The 17,670-nt window shown below is 36.8% G+C and overlaps 1 protein-coding gene across 2 annotated transcripts; it reads left to right on the top strand.

The window, feature by feature from the left end:
• Positions 1-9,074: 9,074 nt before the first annotated feature.
• LOC110821686 (zinc transporter 5-like) lies at positions 9,075-10,511 on the top strand. Of its 2 annotated transcripts, none has more exons than XM_088215986.1 (3): positions 9,075-9,873; positions 10,082-10,156; positions 10,372-10,511. In XM_088215986.1, the coding sequence occupies exons 1-3, from the start codon at positions 9,292-9,294 to the stop codon at positions 10,480-10,482; spliced, it is 768 nt and encodes a 255-aa protein (XP_088072112.1). In that variant the 5' UTR covers positions 9,075-9,291; the 3' UTR covers positions 10,483-10,511. The 2 variants fall into 2 exon arrangements, with proteins under 2 accessions (XP_088072112.1, XP_021907297.2); XM_022051605.2 differs by having other exon boundaries at positions 10,070-10,156.
• The last annotated feature ends 7,159 nt before the right edge of the window (positions 10,512-17,670 follow it).

The raw sequence follows: 17,670 nt of genomic DNA, 5'->3' as shown, positions 1-17,670 counted from the left end.
AGGATAAGCCCAAGCACCGGAGGACGTCGGTGTCACTGCAACGGAGACCCAAAATGCACCGGTGAGCACGATTTATCTTCTCGTTCTCTCCATTTCTTTGCTCTTTAGCCGACTAACACATTTCGATGCAAAATAACCGAAGACAACCGCTGTAATACTCAGGCCCAGAGATTGGCTCAGGATAATTTTTTTACAGTTATTAAATATATAAGTAATTAAAAAAATTTATTTCAATTTAAATTTTATTAAATTTTTGACAAAAAATTATATTATGGATGAAATTAAAAATATTTTTGAGAAAAATGGGTGAAATTTTAAATCAGTGAGGTGTTTTGAAAGAGAACTTAAAATAGGGGGTAAAAATTACAAAAAAGGGAAATTCGGCCACGGTGAACTCTGGTACACCGCGTGTAAAACACGCTGACATCGACACCACACAAGAGGCCACGCGGGCGATCCACGTGTCTGGCGATCCAACAGTCGAGATCACGTCCTGCGTGCACAAACGGCTTAGATACATTTTTCCTTCATGCGTGATCAAACGGTCAAATTCAATCCAATCGTACGAACCAAATTTATTCTCTGAATAAAAGGGATCCAAACGGATGGGAGATGGCCACGTGTCCCCGCACAGACGGCTCAGATCATCACGGAGAGGATATTTAAGCATCGCATCCTAAGGAACTCTAACATAGGCACACCAGCCCTTGCTGGAGATGAAGAAGAAGGGCGGTCAGAAAAGAAACCAACCACCATCACGCCACACCGAACCACCACCGACGCCAAAGCAGGTACTTTGTTCCCTGTTCCCGCTCAGAAATCAATCCTGAGCCTCCCTATGGCTATATTGAAGCCAAAGAATCGATGGGTGAGCTGAGAATTACCCCCTTTCCGTTTTCCGTTTTACACGATTCTTTGACCACCGTGTTCACAATTTGTTTTACTATAAGTTAGCAGAAGAGGAACTCCAGCCACGAAGAAGAACTGACGGAGCCGCCGCACCCATAAACCCTCTCCCCCTACCAGTAGGTTTCGATTTTTCAATTTTTGGACCAACCAAGGTTCCCTAACGTGTCTTTTGCAGGGATATATGAAAAAATAAGCCAAAAAGGCCTAAATCGGCCAAAATCAGCAAGGTCAAGGCAAATTACCGCCGTGGCGGCGGAGCCAACCCCGGAGCACGGCGGTATCGTCGTCTCAGAACCCTAAAATTTACCAAAAAGATTTTCCAACATCGATTTTGACTTTTTGGGATATTTTTGAGTACGTGACAGGTATTTTAATTTTTGCAAAAAAAATTTAAAAAATTTGGAGACCGTCAGGAGGCGCAGTAGATAGCACGGTGTTTCAAAATCAAATCCGGGTAAGGAACCCTCACCTTATTTTCTGCTACGATAAATTGAGGCTTAAAAAATTGAAAGTTTTCTGTTTTGTGAAAATTAAAAAAATTCTAAAAATAATTACAGGTTACTAGTGGAATCAGAACTGGTTAGTTCATATTTGTCCTGATTCACTATTTATTTTTTCATACCGCTTAAATTGCTTACTGTTATATTATGTGTACTAAATTGATAGTTTTAATTATTTTGTCGATTGTTTGGTTTACCTCATTGCACATTCTTTTTTTTGCATAATTTATCATTAATTTGAAAACATAAGATATTAGCACGTAACTAGTAATTGGTTTATAGTGAGATTCCATGTAAGAAAAGCTTACTAAATACCCTGAAAAAAGGTGGACAGACCCGATACATAGGGAACCCTACTGTGGATTTTACCTTAGTTGGACGGAGCTAAGAAGTCCCATACCGAAAGGGTTTGGGAGATTTGGTTTACCCTCATAGTGAATGGGATATCGATGCAATGGTATGTTTAGTGCCCATTACCAGACGGGGTATGAAAAACAGTGGTTTAATTGATAAATCTAGATATTGGGTTCAAGGCAGGAAAATATCTTTATGGACCTCCAGTGGTTCTAGTGAGTAGGTAAAAAGGAGAATTATTGATCTCGTTCACTCGTACAAAAATCATAATGTTATATGAGTATTTGTGTTATTAGGTTGATTTTAGTAAACTCGTAGTAGAAAGTATGAAATAAATAATTTAATGTTAAATAAGTTTACTTAAAGTAGGGCTTCATTAGTTATTTTATAATTTTTACCAACCTTCAATTTTTCGTATAAGTGATTAGTGTGATATTCTTACTGGGCTAGTATAACTCACTCTTTTATTAGCCATTTCAGATCCAGAAGATCAAGATTCAGATCCTGATCAGTAAGAGAGTTGTGAGTAATTTACCTCTCGGACCCCATGAAGTGCTAGTAGAGGTTAACCCCTTAGAACATTTATTTATCTGTTTTCAATCATTTATTTGTTGTTTAATGAACTGCTGTATAAATGACATTCTAGTTTATTGTTTGTTTTCGCATTTAGAATATAAATTTATTTCTTTTAAGTTCCAAGCCTTTACAACTGCAACCCGTGAGGAAGGAACGATGGAGTTTGGTTGAGCCGCTGCACCAGAAGGCTGAAACTGCCGGTAAGCTTCGATTTTTTCGCCGAGAGACACCTATTAACCATGATTTAAACAAATTTTTACCAAGAACCAGCCAAAACTGGCCTGACCGATAGGAGGAGCCACCGGATAAGGAGGACCAAGCAGTGGAGCATGGCACCATCGCAGTGTCAGAACCCTAACCCAAACCCCCTGACGAGATTTTTGTCCTTTTTTTTACTTTTTTGTGTATTTTCATGCTATTTTGACGTACGTTTCGATCTTAACATAAAAATCTAAGAAAATTAAGAACTAGAAACTGTCTGAAACCGTAGTAAAAAAGGCAGTATTCTAGACACCGACCCAAGGTAAGAATCCCTCACCCATTTTTCCTGTTACAATTAGATTGAAGCCAAATTGATAATAAATGAAAATTTTAGATAATTGACAGTCCTTTAATTAATTAAGTACAAGTTGCCAACGGAGCCAATAATCGGTTAGTCTGTGCTTGTTTTGAGTTTTAATTGTATTAGTTATTTCTTTAGTCATTTATTAGGCTTATTTATTTATTGTTCTAATTACTTTAATTTATTCATTTTAAATATATGACTACTGTGATAAGGTCTCTTAATCTATGTTGTTATGTCATTCTATTATATACATAATACATTTCTGTCTACATAATACATGTATATTTCACTCAAGTACTTTGAAATATGAATTTCGTACTCATGTGTTGCTTGAGATGCATATATATGTGCCTTTTAAGGCTAAATAGTAAATAAAAGAAAAGATATGCATGAATTAATGGTATTAAATAAAAGGGGTTTACTGAGTGTCTTGGAAAAGAGTGTATAGACTTGGTACATATAGTGAACCTTACTGTGGATGTTACCCTCAGTCGTACAAGGCTTTAGTGGGGATCCCTATGCACCCCCAACAACACCGATAGGAAAAAAGTAAAATGATAGAGATGAATAGGGTGAGGAATTTAATTTTGGAAAATAACGAAGGGCTAATTGTTATATGTCACTGTCAGATTGTTATTCTAATTCTTATCTTAATAAATAGTATTTGAGGATTTACATGTGAGTCGAGAAAATACTAACGTTTTCAGTCAAATAGATAATGAATGCACTAGCATTTGAGTTTTATTAAGAAACGAGCTTCATTAGTTGTTTTATATTTTCTACAACTCTTTGAATTTTCTATATTAGTAGTAAGATGTTGATATTCTTATTGAGTTAATATAGTTCAACATTTTATTATTAACCATTTCAGATCAGGACAACCAAGACCCGAATCCTGAACAATAAAAAACTAGTTAAGAGATTGTCTCTTCTACTTCGTTAGTTTTAAGTAGAGGTTAATCATATTTATTTTCTCTTATGTTTTTTTTCATTTAAGTTTCAAAGGCATTACCCGTAACCCTATTGGGCATTTTAAGTAAATTTTGTAAGTAATGTAACCCTAAATTTTATTTACTTCCGCTAAATTATAAATTTAAGTATTGTTTATTTGACTATTACTGAGTTATATGCTCAGAATCCCTAGTAGGAGTTGTGGGCTTTTACAGTTGATATCAAAGCCATGTTTCTCGAAACCATTCCTTATACATAGGATTAAAGTAAATTTAATGCAACCCAAATCTCAAACCATTATTATGAAATTTAGGCAAAGGAACATGAGAAGAGGAAGGCCTTTACTAAATAAAGCAGCCTGAGAGGGATCACTTCGGGAGGATGTTGATAAGCTCTTCGAGATGTTTGAGAGACTCATTTTTGTCCAGCAGACCAGAGAGGAAAGAAAGGAGTTGACTGATTCCCCTCCACCCCTACCACAATATGAGCCACATCCACACCGAGAGGATCCAGTACAACCCAACTCCTCTGTAGTACCATCTTGCACCACCACAGTACAATTCAGGGCCTCCACCGTATAAGTCGGTGCTGCCATAAGGCGACCCAGTTCCTCCCCAGCATAATCTAATTCCCCTTCAACAAGACCCAGCTCCGCCTATAATGGAGCCAAGCTATATTGAGAGGTACAAGAGACTTAATCCATCTACTTTTGTAAGGGCATCCACTTTTAAAGAAACTTAGTACTGGTTAGTAGAGACAGATAATGCCTTCGTGACCCTTGGGGTGGTTCCTAAATAGAATGTTGTCCTTACCACTTATATGCTCATAGGTGAGGTAGGGAATTGTTGGCAACTTAAGCAAGCTACTCTACCCACTTCAGTCATATGAGAACAGTTTTTAGCAATCTTCAATGTTGAATATCTTCCAGAACATCTCCGATATCTGAAAAAAAAATGAAGTTTACACATCTGGTCCAGGAAAATTTGTCAGTATGAGAATATGCTTGGAACTTCCTGGAGTTAGGTCGGTACTCCCATGAGAGCGTAACAGATGAAGGTAGGAAAGCAATAAGGTTTAAATGAGGTTTTCGTCCTGAGATTGGACAACAACTATATGTATTCGAGCTTGACATTTATTCGATAGTTTTGGCCAAGACACAATTAATAGAGAGGAACCTCCGCATCTTTTCCTCCGTAGCAGGAACTCCAAGCTCCAAGCTCCAAGTTTCGTATTGCAAGTCAACACATACTACACTGAACCAGCAGAACAAGAGACCCAGACCCGCACCTCAAGCTCCTCCCCTGGCCCCGATAGCAGGACGCGGCAAGATCTGCCAGTGCTGTGGCAAGGATCATAGAGACCGATTTTGCTACCACCTCAAGAACACTTGTTATATATGCAGGAGTGTCCAACAGTATGCGAGCGAGTGCCCAAAAAATCAAAATCATACCGGACCTGTAGTTCAAGATAGAGTCTACACACTCACCCAATAGGATGTCAAAACCAAACCAGATGTGATACAGGGTGTGTATATTATCTGAAAATATCTTGCACATGTTTTAATTGATATTGGTGCTTCACATTCTTTTGTTTCCCATGTTTTTACTCAAAATTTAAATGTGTTATTTAAAAGTCTTGATTTTGTATTGTTGGTATCTATACTTGATAATAAAACATTACTGGGGAATGTTATATACAAAGTTTGTATCATAGAGATAACAGGTAGGGAATTGAGCGTATATCTAATAGCAGTGGATACGGGGGATTTTGATATAATTTTGGGAATAAACTGGTTAATGGCATATCACGCTACTGTGAACTGTTATCACAAGAAGCTTCTATTCAATATTCCTAATGAAGAGTATTTTACTAATTAATAAAATCTTAGATATTGTTGACACATAGTGACTGTATTATTTATCAAATGCTTTTAATTTAACTATTCTTTTCCATATTAGGCAAACCTAAGGAAGAGATTTGCATTCAAGATATCCTTGTTGTCTGAAAGTTTTCGGATATATTTCTTGATGAAATACCAGGACTTCTAGTAGATCGAGAAGTTAAATTCATCATTGATTTTCAGCCTGGCACCCAACCCATTTCAGTTACCCCATACCAAATGAGTCGTATCGAAATGGAAGAACTGAGAAAATATATCAAAGAGTTACAGGATAATGGATTCATCCAACATAACATATCATTTTGGGGTGCCGAAGTTACGTTTGCAAGAAAGAGTGGTGGGTCCATAAGATTGTGTATAGATTACAGAGAACTAAACACGACCACAATTAAGAATAAATACACCCTTCTCAGGATTAATGACCTTTTTAATCAGTTGTAGGGTGCTTAGATTTTCTCCAAAATTGACCTACGTTCAGGATACTATGAGGTGAAGATCGAGGTAGAAAACATTCTTAAGACAGCTTTTAGGATCCGGTATGAGCATTATGAATTTCTTGTTATGGACCCGAGGAAATACTAACGATTTCAGTGAAACAAATAATAAATGTACTAGCATTCGAGTTTTATTAAAAATATGCTCCATTGATTGTTTTATATTTTCTACAACTATTTGATTTTTTCGTATCAGTGGTAAGACGTTGATATTCTTACTAAGCTACTCACCCTTTTATTATTAACCATTTCATATCAGGACGACCAAAACTCATATCCTAAACAGCAAGAAACTAGTTAAGAGATTGTCTCTTCCACTTCGTCCGTTTCGAATAAAGGTTAATCATATTTGTTTTCTTTTATGTTTTTTCCTATTTAAGTTTTAAGGGCATTCTCATATCTATATTAGGCATTTTAAGTAAACTGTGCAATGAACGTAACCCTAAACTTTATTTACTTCCGCTAAATTATAGATTTCAATATTATTTATTTGATTATTACTGAGTTATACACTCGGAATCCCTAATAGGGATTGTGGGCTTTTACAATATTATCAATATACTAGTTAATTAAATATTTAGTCATATTAAATTAAATATTATAAGTCATTCACTATTAATTTATAATATACATATAACAAAATTTATATCCCCAATAAAAATTTATACTCATAATCTTTAAGAAAAATATAAATACTTACCATTGGATTATTGTATTCGGGGTATTTTCATATGTTGTTTGATTTTTATGTTTACCTATCCTAAATTAAACTTTATTATATAGGAATAATGAACCTTATATTGGAAACTAACACAAAAAAACATTGAAAAAAAAAATTAAAGGAGAGATGAATTTGTTTCTAGAAGAACCATATTGTATATGCATTAGCTACATATATATATATATATATTTCTTGGAGCATTCTTTCTTTTTAAAAAATATTCTTCTTTTCTGTAAAGTAAGGAATATATATCGCTTTATTTTTATTTTTATTTTTAATTATTTTAATATTTGTGAGAATATATATTTATATATATATAGTTTAACCGAGTTAAATGGTCTGGATAGAGCCGTTTAAGCTTAGTCCAACTTAGCCTTTGTACTAATTCAGGCCCAGGTCCAGGTCATGCCCTTCCTGTCAGACCTGATCGAATACAATAAAATTGTGGTGAGCTGAACTGGACTAGATTTTAATAGGCCCAAAAGGAATTTTTAGACATCTCTAATTCCAATTACAAAACCATCACAGACATATATCTGTAGTAATAAAAGTTTATATCAGATTTTTAACTTATTATGACTAATCTTAAATAAATTTTTTAACCGTTATTCAACAATAAAATACGTTTTTTAAACGTGTTAAAAAATATATGTCAATATTTATAAGAGTGCTAAAATCTCAAAAAATTTACACTCTCTCTTTGGAACTAACAGAAATATTTTACTGCACAATAAAAAGTTATTAAAATTTTAAGAAATATATATATATATATTTTTTTTTGTATCACGTATGTATCACTTTTAAATGTTGAAGTTAAATTTAAAAACTATTACATTTCATAAATTATTATTACATTTTGTCTCATCTTTTTATTATAATAAATATGAATCACTTTGTTACTATATTTTATATATTAATATTCAAAATATATTTACAATTCACTTAAATCACTTGCAAAAAGTATATAATTCGTAATTAATAAAAATATTTTATTTGGTTTATTGGAGATTATATGATCATATCAGATTTTTGTTGTATTATGTTATATAATTTGTATGTAGATAGAGACATATGACCCAGGGTATTACAACAACTAGTATTCTACCTTTTTTTTTTTTTTTGTAGAATTTGGATCAATTTTGATTTGTTATTTAATTTAATATTTTTAATTTTCTTTTATTTTATGATAAACTTCAATTTTAACTTTTAATTCAATCCGGAAAAGAGGTTGAATCAAGAACAAAAGAAGATGGCCGAATTACTGCTATGGGAAGCACCCTTTCTATTTCAGAACAATTATATATATACATACACGTATGTGGTAAAATAAGCCATAAAAATATGTATATATATATATATATATGTATGCACATTCTCAAAGAGGTTCACATTCATAACCAAAGTAAACTTAAATCTGCAGTTATTGAGGATGAGAAGGAATACAAGATTATAAATATATATAGATATATATATATATATATATATGTAGATGCTATCTTAACATCTAAATGACTTGATTAGATTTATATATAACATTAATAAAAATTTTATCATTATTGAATTATTTAAACATGCAAGTTTTTAAATATTAATTATGAAAATGACGGAAAAATGGGTAACATATAGTAAATTTATTAATTATTTACATGATATACATAGATTAATCATAGAAGTAATTTCACATTGATCATAATATTTATATAGAACCGAATTTAAATGTTAGTTAACATTTACATTCACTTAATATCTAATTTTATTTTATTTTTTTAGTTTACTGCAAAAAGTGAAGCGATGAGACATTCTAACACATTAGTATAACTTCTTTGTTTCTACGTGATATGATCAATTTGGTCCCGTTTATTTCAACACAAAAATTATTATGTAACTTAATTAATTTTTGTTTTAATTAAGAATTTTTATTTTAATTAAGCTGATTACAATATATCAAAATTTACGAGTCTAAATAAGCTGATTATAATTAATCTTTCTAATTAACGGTACATAAACATTGATTTTTATTTCAATACATAAAAATCATTTTCTTATCATATATATATATATATATATATGTATATGGCGTCGTCATTTGCTCGAAACAGTTCAATCATATACGAGATACTCCTTCAAAGCAGTTGAATCATGCATCTACATTATCTTCATATTATTTCTTTTCACACGGCTAATCGTCTCTCTCTCTCTCTCTCTCTCTCTCTCTCTCTCTCTCTCTCTCTCTCTCTATAACGAGAAAATTCGTTCACTAACCCCTCCCCATCTTCTTCCTTTATTTTTCTTTTCTGCAACTAAAAATATCAATAATAGCCATGAACGTTAAGCTTTTAATTTTCTTCTGCTTCAAGTTTCAATGCACGTCGGAACAGAATGTTACTGCTACCAAGAAGATTACACTGGGAACCGAAATACAGTTTTTAAATACAAAATTGCAGCCATATTCTCAGTTATCGTGGCGGGTGCAGTCGGAGTTTGTCTCCCGGTTCTTGGCAAAACCATCCCAGCTTTGCATCCGGAAAATAACATCTTCTTCATTATTGAGACTTTTGCTGCAGCCGTCATACTCTGAACCGGATTTATTCACGTTCTTCCCGAAGCTTTATATGATTCTCACGTCTCCGTGCTTAAAAGGGAGTGCATGGGAGTTTCCTTTCACTGGGTTCATTGCCATGGTGTCCACGATTGTAACTCTGATAATCGACGCTTTTGCCACCAGCTATTATCAGAAGTCAGTGGTCAAGCGCACTAGAACTCATGCCGGAAACGACGAGAAACTCGGAGAGGGAAGTGGAAGCTCGGTTCACGCTCGTGCAACTCACAGTCAAGCTCATAGCTCGATCTCTTTTACTGCAGAGTCTGAGTCAGAGCTTCTTCGTCAACGAGTCATCTCACAGGTGGGTTAATTAATTATAATTAGTGACTTTTTATTGTTTTATTTGAATCATTATCTTTAATTTAAAGTTGATGAGATGTATATTTGATATTTTAATCATCCAGATTTGATTGTCAATAATAAAATTGCTTTTTCTGAATAAAAAAAGGTTAAAGAAAGTGGGATAAAAATTTGGATTTTAATTTATATTTTTTTAGTTGGATACGCAGGTTTTAGAATTGGGAAATATTCTGCACTCGGCGATAATTGGAATTTTATTGGGTGCTTCTCAAGAAGTCGAGACAGTAAGAACACTGTTACCAGTCTTGAGCTTTCAATCACAAAGGAATGGGACTCGCAGGCTGCATTTCTCAGGAAATCCAAAAAACCATTTTTGTTTATTTTAAAAATAACATGTATTTATTTATTTTTTATTTTTTTTAATGTAGAAATAAATTTTTAATTTGCACTTTTTATTAAAAAATATAAATTAATTAAATTATTTAATAATTTATGGTAGGCAAAATTCAAGTGCGGAATTGTCACGATCATAACAATCTTTTTTCTCTTTGGCCACTCCAATTGGAATCGGAATATCAAATGTGTACGAAGAAACCAACACCATAGTTGAGGGAATCTTGATATACATGTCGCTTGTCGATTTCATGAACCCAAGAATGCAGAGTAATGGAAAGCTTTCAGTTAATAGCTAGTGGAGCGCTGTGTTGGAAAGGAGAATCGGTATAGCTGGATCCACTTCTTCATATGGTGCATCAACTGTCTGTAACTTCATTAGGTCCTCTGTGAAGATCAAAAGCTACTTATAAATTAATTACCATGGTTCAGAAATTTTTTAGTAGAAAATAATGTCAGTACATGCATCATATCTAAACATATGGACCACTGAGTTGTACCATAGTCGATTTCAAGATCTTCAGGACTTCTTTTTGCATGCTGCTCCTTCAAAGTCTCGAATGTCATCCCATCAAGAGGCCAAGGTTCCCTGTCAAAGATCACAAACATCATTCTGAAGATCACATACATCATTCTGAACATGATGCGGTTGAACGGAAAAATAAGGGAAGGAGTGAGGGGCATATTGTTGGAAAGGAGAAGAAAGAGAACAATGGAGAAAAATTACTCTTATAGTATTCATGGACAACAAAAACTATATGCAGCTTATTGTACAATGGCAAAGAGAAAAGACAAAAAAAAACAGTTACAATTAACATACTAATTTTATCTAATCTAATCACTAATTAATCTTAATACTCTCCCTCAAGATGGAGAGTACAAATTTATTTTATCCATCTTGTTCAATAAATTGTCGAACTGTGTGGGATGAAGAGCTTTTATCATTAAATCTGCCAGTTAATTCTGAGTGGATATATGCATTGTCTTTAAGGTACCATCTTGAATTCTTTCTCGGACAAAATGACAGTCAAGTTCAATATGTTTTGTGCTCTCATTATATACTGGATTCGAAGCAATGTGTAGAGTTGTCTGATTATCACAGTAAAGCAATGCAGGACCTTGATGTTACACCTTTAAATCTCGCAACAAATTTAGAATCCACACTATTTCACATGTAGTATTGGCCATGGAACGATACTTGGCTTCTGCAAATGACCGAGATACAACTTGTTGTTTCTTTGATTTCCATGAGACTAACGAAGATCCAAGAAAAACACAATAACCAGTTAGAGATCTTCTAGTGTCAGGACATGTGCCCCAATCAGCATAAGAAAAAGCCTTAATCTGAATGGTAGAGGATGAAGGAAAGAAGAGACCTTGTTCAGGTATTCTCTTGATGTACTGAAGAATCGGTAAAGCAGCCTGAAGGTGACTGGTCCTAGAATCAGCTAAGAACTGACTCAGTTTATTTACAGAATAGCATATATCAGGACAAGTGATGGTTAAGTACAATATTTTTTCAATCAGTCACCGATAACTTGTGATATCACACAGAGGTTTTCCATCATCTTGGGACATCTTAAGATTGGGTTCTATGGGAGTAGATGAGGGCTTACAACCAAGGTACCCAGTTTCAGTTAACAGATCCAAAACATATTTTCTTTGGCATAAGGTAATTCATGTGTCATTTCTTGCAATTTCAAGTTCAAGAAAATATCAGAGAGTTCCCAAATCTTTCATTTTAAATTTTTATTTGAGTGCAACCTTAAGTTTTTGGACGACATGATTATCGTTACCAGCAATAACAATATCATCAACATACACCAACAATGCTAGAAAAACATTGTCTTGGTGCTTGATAAACAAGGAGTGGTCACATTGTGACTGATGGAAACCTTCTTGAAGTAATACTTATGAGAACTTGTGAAACCATTATCGGGAAGCCTGTCTCAACCCATAGATTGACTTGTATAGCCGGCAAATAGGTTGATGTGGAAGAGTCTCCCCCTCTTAAGGAGAATAGCCTGGAGGAATATTCATATAAACTTCTTCGTGAAGGTCACCATGAAGGAAAGCATTGGTGACATCTAACTGAGTCAGACTCCAACCATGAATAGCAGCTAGTGAAAGCAAAATTTTTACAATAACCAATTTTACAACAGGAGATAAAGTGTCAATGAAATCAATGCCAAATTGTTGTGTGTAGCCCTTAGTAACCAGACGGACTTTGTGTCTCTCTACAGTCCTATCGGCTTGATATTTAACTTTATAAACCCACTTACAATCAACAGGTTTCTTCCCAGGTGGAAGGGAAACAACAGACCAAGTATTATTGTTATCTAAAGCACGTAGCTCCACATTCATAGCGGTCATCCAAACATCGGACTGGACAGCCTCAGAGAAGGTGGTAGGCTCAGTGTGGGAGGAAATGACAAAAATAAAGTTGTGATATTGAGGTATAAGCTTTGTATAAGTAAGGAATGAGGAAATGGGGTAAAGTGCATGTGTATTTGTATGGTAGCATTGATAGTCAAACAAATAAGGAGGTGATCGTATGACACGTAGAGGTCGAGATGATAGGGTTTGTGAAGAGTCATGCTGTGAGTGAGTAGGTGAATCAAGAGAAGCTGGTGAGTGTGTATGTGTATGGAGAGGTAAAACACGATCATGAAAAAGGTCATTGTGAATGGGACTAGGTGAGTGGGATGAAAGAAATGGAAAGATACGTTCATAAAAAAATGACATTTCGAGAGATGATGATTTGATTGCTCTCGATGTCAAAAAGTTTATATCATTTGTAACCCGAAGGGTAACCGAGGAAGATACAAGTCCAAGAACAATGTGAAAATTTATGGCGATGACTATCGAAAGTGGAGCAATAGCATAGACAACCAAAGATACGCAAATGATCATAAGATGGTTTTTTGTGAGTTAATAGTTCAAATAGAGTTTTATTAGATAACAAGGGGGAAGGTGTACGGTTGATCAGGTAAACAACAGTTAAGACGCAGTCGCCCCAATAGACAGGGGACTGAAATAGTAAGGCACGTGCCACATTTAAAATATGTTGATGTTTGCACTCGACAAGAGAGTTTTGTTGGGGAGTATCAACACAGGAATGATAAGAAACAATGCCTTTTGGGGTGAAAAATGAATAAAAATTCAACTCATACGCATTTTCAGATCTCATAGATTTAATAGGAGTTTTATATTATGTAAGGATGAGAGTATAAAAGTGAGAAAAAATGGTAAGAACATCCGACTTTTGACGAAGAAGATACACCCAAGTAGTGCGAGTGCAATCATCAATAATGGTAAGAAAATATTTGTATCCCTCGATAGTAGGTATAAAAAAAGGACCCCAAATGTCAATGTGGATTAAATCAAATGGACGATAAGATAATTTGTTGTGAGAAACAAAAAGCAATTTACGTTGTTTAGCCAAATGACAAATTTTGTAATGAAAAATATTCAAAGTCTGTAAATCTTTATTAATGTACTGAAGTTTTACATAGGAAGGATGACCCATTCTAAAGTGTCATAGGCTACTTTTAGAATCAGCAGATACATAATTAACAGCGGAAAAATGAAGATGTCTAGTAATTAAGTAGTAGAGGTTGCCAATGCATCTACCCTTCCCAATCGATAAGTCCCGAGTGTGGTCCTGGATGACACAAGAATGAAGAGAAAAATTAACCGTATAGTTGTGGGTGGTGGTCAACATGCTTACACTGACAAGACTAAAGAAAAAATGAGGGACAAATAAAACATCATGTAGGGTTAGGGTGTCGATGAGGAATACATTTCCAAGTTGAGTGAATAGCACTGAACTACCATTTGGTAAAGTGACTGGGATGGATTCAACATGCTTAAGGGAGGTGAAAATGGTGGGTGTGCAACATATGTGATGTGTGGCTCCAGAGTCAATAATCCAGCATTTAGAAGTAAGTGTCTTTGTGAAACTGGAAAGGCATAAGGGTATGGATGATATACCTGCCTCGTGAAGGCCAAAAATGGTGTTATTGGTGGAAGGAGAGAAGCTGTTCGGCGAGATGTTGGAGTGCGGTTGGTGAAGCCGTGCGCTTAGGTGGGCAATAATATTTTTAATTTGCGATGTGCTTAGAGCATCGACCGAGGCAGCGGAATCAAGTGCTGGTAAGCAGGCAACGGTGGAGGTGAAGTTCTGCGCCTGTCGCACAGTCGGGTGCGTGCCCGAGGAAGAAGAAGAATTGTGCTATAGATAAGCCTGTTCGTGGGCCAAGACCTAGCGGGCAGAACAAAAAACAGGCCTGGACTCAGAGCTTGATGGATTAAGTGATCTAGTTCTAGGAGTGGGTCGTGTAACACCCGGAAAATATGGAAAAAAAAATTGATTTTTTTTATTTTAAATATTTTAATTAGGTTAAAAAAAAAAGCGCCGCCACGTCAGCAGCCACGTCAGCAGACCCAGTCAGCAGTCCTGGCCAACCAGGACCTGCCACGTGGCAAAACCACGTCGACCGGGGACGGGCCACGTTGGCGATCCGAGTACACGCGATCGGACGGCCCAGATTCAATCAAAAACGGACGGCCTAGATTAAATCAAAATGGACGGCTGAGATCAAAAGGCAAAAGGGTATAAATAAAACCCCCACACCTGACCACAAAAACCCTAGCCGCCTGCCCTCGCCGGAGAAGACAAACCAGACGCCGGAGAAGCCGGTCGCCGCCACCCGCCGCCGCACCGGGGAGATTTCCAACCGCCGATCGAGGTAAATTTCATACCCCCGACTCGTTTTTCCACGCTGATTTCCCCTGTGGCCAAATCGGAGCTAAAATCCTAGCCAGAAAACACGGCCAAAACCCAGCGGCGCCGCCGTGCCCCTCCTCGGTTTTTGCCTCCGATGAGGCCCTTTCCGGCCTCCGTTTGATGCAATTTTTATATCACCGTGATCACCATTCTTTTCTCTACAAGTTGATCGAAGCCGAATCACCAAAACACGAACCTCACCGGAGAGCCGCCGCACCCGAGAGCACTGCCGCCGGTAAGCTTCGATTTTTCATAATTTTTTGGCCCCCCGAGGGCCCTAGGGTTGTTTTATCGCTAGGACCGATGCAAGTGTGGCCGAATTCGGCCAGAAACGGCCGAAAACAGCCAAATCGAGGTGAATCGCCGCCGCTTGCCGTCGCCGGAGCACGGCAGAGCCGCCGTGCCGAAATTGCGATATTGGACAAAAAGGGGCCCTGGGCCTAATTTGGGATTTTTTGGAACACGTGCAAGTACCAGTAGTGCGTTTCAGTTCCCCGAGAAAAATTCAGAGAAAATTAGGGACAGCTTGTAGGCGCACTGTGAAGCCGTGTTCGGATCCCGAAACGAGTAAGGACCCCTCACCCTATTTCCTATCACGGTATTAAAGTTCAATAATGATAAAACGGTATTTCTTGAATCAACGAATGTGTGAAATTTCTTAAGGTCGCTAATGGAGCCCGAGTCTAGTGTGTTTGTCGGTTAACTGTTATTTGGCCTATTTTACAGTTTTAAATGCAGTATGAGGTTTGATGTTTTCATTTTATAGTTTCGTGTGCATATTTTACTGTTTTATTGATTATGGATTGAATGACTGAGATACTGATGCTGTATGTTGTCTGTTTGGCATAAATTACTGTTTTGCTTGTCTGTATGTGAATTGATGATGCTGACTGAGGAAAAGGAGAATGAAAGATTATGTAAATTGGTAATTGTATAATGTGGTCAGCCTGACTAGATATCCTGGGAGATGGTGGACGGACCGGGTCCGTAAGGAACCCTACCGGGATTATGGTCTCTCATACCGGACGGGGTATGAAGACCTTATGTGTTTTGGCGCCCATACCGAACGGGGTATGGGGACGGCCCGTTTCACCCTCATACCGGACGGGGTAATGGGGTTTATAGTTTTGGCGCCCATACCGGACGGGGTATGGGGACGGCCCTGGAATCTAGTTTCAAGTGTTAAGGGTTAACGGGTAGCGGGACCCCTATGGATCCCCATGGATACTAGTGGGCTGGTAAATGAGGAAAATATATTGTGTAATGATTGAATTACAAAAGGCGTGATAAGTATTATGTTATACAGTTTATATATGATTTCATGACGATGATAATGTTATTGCTTTCGTATACTATTTTATGAATTTCACCGAGGTAAGTGGATGGTAAAGGATTTATTATTGATAAAAGAATTTGTTGTAAATTATGCTCTATTGGTCTTTTTGTGTTTTCTACCCACCTTTACCTCCGTGACGGTGAGATATCGTGATGTCTTTACTGGGCTAGTGTAGCTCATTTCTTATTTAATCATTTCATATCAGGAAGACATTGTTCCCGAGCCCGTTCCGCAGGAGGACGACGAAGGGGATGCCTAAAGACTCCATAGTTATATTCGTAGCTTTTACTTTCGAGTTTCTCCTTTAGGTAGTTGGATCTTTTATATTTTGTGAGCACGTTTTTGATTTTAGTGTAAGGGATGTTAATCGAATTTTTGACTTCGTTTTCGTATTTGATATTTTTAATACACATTTCATTTTAAATTTCCGGGGTCGTTACAGGTCGAGACTGAGATGAATTGTGGGCTTGGGCTTGGGCTTGGACGTGTCCTTCATTAAAAACATGCGAGTGCATTTTTGGCTTGGGCTTGAGGCCCGGTGGGTACCCATGTAAGCGGTAACACCTGTCCACAGTGTGGCCCCCGAGCCCACAGTGTGAACAGGTGGGTCGTCTTCGACCTTGAGTTAGGGCAACAGAAGAACCAGACCCCACAGCCGCCTCTGCGCACACGTCGAAGTTGATCGCACGGTGCCGTTCTTCTTGCACTACCATCAAGAAAGCCTTCAAAATGGATGGCGAACATTCCATCATCAGGACTTGAGCCCTAACAGCAGCGTAGGAAGGATTCAAACCCATCAAAAAAATCATCACAAACTCCTGCTCCTAATAATCATTCCATGCCTTCATGTTTCCACAATGACAGGTTGGAGCTGGTTGGTAAGTTTTGAGCTCGTCCCGAATTGTTTTCATTCGCGTATAATAGGCGTTGACGTTGAGTGACCCTTGAATAAGGTTATTCATGCTCTGTTTCAGTTGGTAGATGTGCGGAGCATTGTTTTACTGATAACGGAGCCGCAAGTCTGTCCAGATAGATTGTGCATTTTCATGGTATAACAAACTATCAGCTATCTCCCTCGTTACAGCATTCAACAACTAAGAAGTTACCATGCTATTGCAACACGACCAAGCTCTGGCAGTGGAATCAGTGTTGCTCGGTTGATCGTAGGTTCCGTTTATGAAACCCAATTTATTTTTGGCGTTCAATGTTATTCTGATTGCTCTCTCCCATGTGTTGTAATTGTTGCCATTGAGGAGGTTGGATACCAAGACCAACCCAGG

This window comes from Carica papaya, chromosome 3, assembly GCF_054855325.1.
Source record: "Carica papaya isolate Zhongbai chromosome 3, ASM5485532v1, whole genome shotgun sequence".
Lineage (NCBI taxonomy): Eukaryota > Viridiplantae > Streptophyta > Magnoliopsida > Brassicales > Caricaceae > Carica > Carica papaya.
This window is presented reverse-complemented; position numbering and strand designations above follow the sequence as displayed.